At 48.2% G+C, this 5,382-nt stretch overlaps 1 protein-coding gene across 1 annotated transcript in view; it reads left to right on the forward strand.

Moving 5' to 3' along the window:
- Window positions 1-5,382, forward strand: part of T265_10488 (hypothetical protein) — a gene marked incomplete at both ends in the record, with an annotated part of 50,319 nt that overhangs the window by 33,034 nt on the left and 11,903 nt on the right. Inside the window, 2 exons of the mRNA XM_009176870.1 lie at window positions 448-802; window positions 1,636-2,009. Of these exons, the coding sequence (XP_009175134.1) occupies window positions 448-802; window positions 1,636-2,009 (729 nt within the window). The remainder of the gene's footprint in view (window positions 1-447; window positions 803-1,635; window positions 2,010-5,382) is intronic.

The raw sequence follows: 5,382 nt of genomic DNA on the forward strand, positions 1-5,382 counted from the left end.
TCTTATGTAGGGAAACGGCAGACCCCGCCCTGGCAGTTCCACCGACCGTGCTGTAGTTTATTCAAAGCTAGCCCCACAAGATAGACATTTCCCTATCCACGGACAAAGGACGCGCCAGGAGATACGTAGTTCTAACCGGTCCCGAGTGCTCATTGAACCCGGATACTAGGAAATGCGTTTACTTGGTGTTATGTGAGACTGGAAACGTGTCCAACATATGCCACGCAACTCTATGTTTGTACAGTTGTCTTACTATTTACCCCTGAAATTCTTTTGACCTTTTGGAACGATTTTATTGTTGATTCGGGCGGATAACTATCCTGCCGAGATTGCGGCTCTCCAAGGAAAAAGTCATTTAGTTTTCCTCCTATAATGTCTACCCGTTTTCGACAATGTTGTGCTTCCGACTAACCTTTTGTGTTTGCTTTAACTCCTTCTGTTGTTTAGGAATCTGACGAGCGACCAACGGGCCCTACTACTCCAAGTCCCATTTGAGTCATACACTCTTTGCCTGCTAGATTCTAGTCAATCCACCGCACAGCCGTTGTTGATACAAAAGGAGTTCACTACCCCAACTTCGCCAACAACCCCTCCTCACGCGTCGTTTGGTGCCAACGTCGGTTTAGATTTAATTTCCGCGCTAATAAATGCTCTGATAGAGTACTACCTGACCGAATCCGGACGGGATGTGGACAGTGGTATCAGTTTGGATGTTATAACCACTCGTCTGCGGTCCAACTGCCCGACTCTGTTTGCCAATGAAGATGCGATCAGTGCCAAGGCTAGCGAGTGTTTGATTCAAGTAGGTTCTTCCACTGGTCGCCTTCTGTATTTTGCTTCCCATTATCATCGCAGTTTTTCATCCGCACCTCACTTAATTTCTGGGTGATTTCCCGCCTGTCGCGAAGCATTGCCGTTTTTTCACTAAAACGTACCCTTTCTGCCCGGGCCTCTGAGTATGCCGTTCGTCGAGACCTTGTTACTTTTTCACTTCCCTTTCCCACTGGGTCGTGGTGATCGGGCGAGTGCTACCGCAGACTCCATTGGCTGGAACTTCGTTCCATAAGGTGCAACCAAGCCAGGAAGGCTTATGGGGAGTGGTCAGACACGGGCGAGTGTACCGCAGACTCCATTGGCTGGAACTTCGTTCCATAAGGTGCAACCAAGCCAGGAAGGCTTGTGGGGAGTGGTCAGACAAAGAGCAGCGAAACCCCGTACTGCGAGCAGTCTGACTGTCCTTTTCGAGGGCACTAAGATGTGGTGGTGCAGCCCTCCCCCGAGAAAGGCCGGGTTAAGATTAGCCAAGCCCCCCCCCCAAAAAAAAAACCACTCGTCTGACGGGTGATCGTGATCGCCGGTGCATCATCCAGTAGGGTCGAAAAACAAGATTGCACATTTAGAGCAGGATTAGCCAAGCCCCCCCCCCAAAAAAAAAACCGCTCGTCTGACGGGTGATCGTGATCGCTGGTGCATCATCCAGTAGGGTCGAAAAACAAGATTGCACATTGAGAGCAGCTAAGCAGCACTTCAGCTTATCCTCAAGTAGAGGTTCGAACGTTTTCCATCAGATTTCCAAACAGTTCATGTTGCTTTCACTGATGCATTATCCGTGTGCTTTTTTGCTTCATATAACAGGCTATTCTGTTACGCTCCACTCTTCCGACTGTGGAAGCCGAATCACCGGTTGACGCCTCCGTGGACGACACCTTGTCTCGAATTGACGAACTCATCGCGAATGCGCAGGAGCTGTATGCAGAAGCTGGGCCAGGTCTTGATTTGGAAGGAGCGGTGACACGTTTAGAGGCCTGTGGAGCGTGGCGCGGTGCCGTTGCTCTGTGTCTGGCAGTAGCCAACAAACGCGATCCAAACGACGTGGCGGTAGATTGTTTGAAAACTGGACGTCGTCCTTCCACAGATCCGATCGCGGTTGATGGCAAACGTGGTGTTGTCGAACCCCGAAATCGTCGACAGTTTTATGCGCAGTCTGAGCTATCTGCTACCGAGGGACGGTAAGTTTCACTTTTTCAACTTTGATAGCAAGTCCGAATTGGGTGAGCCTGCTTTTGAACAAATGTCACATTAGAACGGGACACCATATGCGTACTAATTACACGTTGTCTTGAATTCCTATCTCGGGCGAGTTATTTCTTTCGAAAACCATTCGACGTACTTCACATGTTCCCACCAGACTCGGGTGGTATGTGACCTTTGGAAGTCGAATTTGTCGGTGCCCAGGGGGCGGGGATAACACAAAACCACCTCCTCGTTCATGGCATGATGGTCGTCAATCAACTTTTGAATGAAACTGCCAACACGGGAAATTTTGTAACCGTTCACATTGTTCCTTTGTAAGGTGGCGAAAGATCAGTCCAATCGTGTGATTCTTGTTGCTCTGCTAAGAACATAGTCAGATCGGATGGCAGTTTTCATTGGTTGGTGTCAGCGTCAAACTGCGTACATCGAGCGTTCTTGAAGAGTGTACCCTACCGGACAAAATCGATGATGCCCTATGCGTTTTGGGACTCATATGTTACCTTCATTCTCCCTAGATCATGCCAGCCGAGCCATGCATCTCGCGCTACAGATCTGCGTCCCCACGCATTCGCGTACATCGGGTTGTAGTCAAATATCGATCACTGGCAAGACATCATCTGCAGTCTAGTTTGAATGAGTAATTCTCAGTCGGACAGCTGTGCCCGTCGGGAGCCCGCGGTTGGCATTTCCACTCGACCCCCAGCGCAGGAGCGGCAGATATTGTTTCATATTCAAGTCGACGTCAATGTATCAAGCGCTTCCGAACACTGATAGTTGGTTATGGCGGCACCCAAATGACTGCCCCGACTAGCATAATACAGCGTTGGATATCATCAATCGGTATAGTACAACGATACTTTGTCAAATCCTGTGAAGCTTCTCATTGACAGTGTTCGTTGAACTGAAAAGCTGCTGCAAGTTGTGCAAACAATCGAATGAACAAGACTCAGTTCGCTATTCTCCCACTGGACAAGTATAAGCCACAAAGGAGGCGAAGCTGACGGCTGTTCTTTCCGGTGCCTAGATTTTTTCAAACAAGCACGTAGGGACTAGAACACCTTTTGTGCAACAAATCACGGTTCTGTCACAGATGCCTGTTCGAGGAGGTCTGAGCGACTTCTGATGACAATAAGTTGGCAAGTGTACAATCAATTGCTCACTCAATATTGCTGCAAATGCTCTGGTATTTAGGAAAATCATCATCAAAGGCAGCAACATCAGTGTTGACACTGATGTTTCACTGCCGTACAACCATAAAGTTCGTCTAATTATATTCGAAGCCCTAGAGTGAATAGACGATAAAAAGAGGGGGTGAGGGAGGGGTCTTGATGCTGACATAGGTCAAGTATTCTGAGCTGCCTACACCTCCAAGCGCCCAATCAGAAAATCTGGATAGAATGTAAAAACGTGTTTACTGCAAGTAGTTGCGCTGTAGTAACGGTAATGCATCACCTCAGTTCTCTAAGCTTCTGAGCTAGCGTTTTCACGAACACAACCACCAGACGTGTACAAGATGTAGTAAACGCCCAAAATAGGATAAAAGACACGTGTACAGCGCGTCGTATTTAAAGTGTATGGCAGCATTCTGGGAATTCCTACGCCTGAACGCGCTATTGGTAACTGGTATCTGGCATATACTGAATCATGATTGGCTGTTGGATCCATACCTTCGGCCAATCAGAGCTCGTCGTGGTACTGGATCAGTCAGTAACCCGATTTTCTGGCGAATCGCGTTCGGCTTAAGCTTCTTGGGCGTAGCAGTGCCTAACCACCCTGAGAAATAAATCAACATCTAATCTCAATAACTTTAGAGGATCTTACCCAAGTTGCACCTTTTTACCGTCCGCACCCTATCTGTCTGTTTGAACAGCAAGGTTCTCCTGCGTAGACTGATTTCGGTGAACCCAGGTTTTCCACGTCTCTTGATTGTCCAGTGATCTTGATGCAATGGTGTTTGCCTATGGCCGAAGTTGTTTTACTGGACTAGTGTCCAGCACGTGTTTTTACTCCAGCGTTTATGTTGGCTAACTTGTTAAGATCGGTGTACACTCCGACGGATAGGATCTCACACCCAGAGGAACCGGACTTCTATCGAGATCTCTCAGCGAAACCCACAGATAGTATGATTCTTGCAGGTGTCTAGCGAAATTGGATCAATGATTAAAATGGGTTCGCAGACTCAACAACAATGAAGATTGCGTGGAAAGCGAATGCAAACGATCGTCAACTTTTATGTCCGAGCTGTACGACACCATCAACAGGTAGCACTGACGCCAGAGAAACCACACCAGCTGCCAGCGACTATTTTTGGGCACCCATCCCCAATCGCCTCATAATCAATAGTCCTAGGAAATACGGAGGGCGCTGGCGTAAAACGAAAAGCCAGAAACTGGAGCAAGCGTCCGCAGTAGGGAATGGCCGTACTCTATTTCCTCTGGTTCGATCAGCGTTGCTGTCTGCGAAAGGATTGGTGGGTTCATTATTCGCTTTTAGAAACATCGTCTTGAGCGACAGCGGATCAAGCCGAAGAACTGGCTTCCGTGATACAAACTCTGGAAGAACATTGTGGATCAGAGCGGAATATTAGGTTTCGAATCGGGACCTATATGATGTGAAATGATGAAGCTTGATTTTACCGAGGCACCACGTTGATTCGAGAGCCATTCGTTAATACTTTGAGGTCATTTGTGCGAATTCCTTTCAGGTTATAACTGTTTTACGTTATCCCCCAATTTTCCAAGTCTAGAACGGATACGTTTAATCACTTTTGCAATCGGGAAGTCGTGGGCTTTGGTTAACGATCACAAATGTCAGATCAGCACCGTCTTTACTCGATGAATTTCCACAGTAGCTTTTCTACCGCAGAACCATGTGAATCAATCCATGGTCTTCTGATGATATGTACACGTTTTTTGTGACTGGAGTTTGCAATTTGGCAGCCTCCGACCCTTTTTCATCTAGCGTGACTTGTTCGTGGAAACCGCCATGCTTGTAGGGCAGTGCAGGGAGTCAACTTCTCGTTCACCTTTGGACAGACACGACCGGTGGCAACGCCCATTTGAAAGGTACGGCAGCGTGCCGTACCACTTTGCACCGCAGACTTGGACAAACCGACAAATTCGTCCAGTTGTAGCACCCTTTCGGTGCCTAGCTGCCGTGCCACACGGAGGCACGAGGGCTGGGATACTTCCAGGTCGCCCAAGCCTGGACAGGGGAAGTCGAGTGGCAGAGGTTGGGTTCGAACCACGAACCTTCCGGTCAGTAAATTCGCGCTCTAACCACTTGGTCCATCTCGCCGACAAACTAACTCCTGTTCCAAGCTCAAAAATCACTGTCTTGTAGTATGGA

This window comes from Opisthorchis viverrini, assembly GCF_000715545.1.
Source record: "Opisthorchis viverrini unplaced genomic scaffold opera_v5_372, whole genome shotgun sequence".
Classification (NCBI taxonomy): Eukaryota; Metazoa; Platyhelminthes; class Trematoda; order Opisthorchiida; family Opisthorchiidae; genus Opisthorchis; species Opisthorchis viverrini.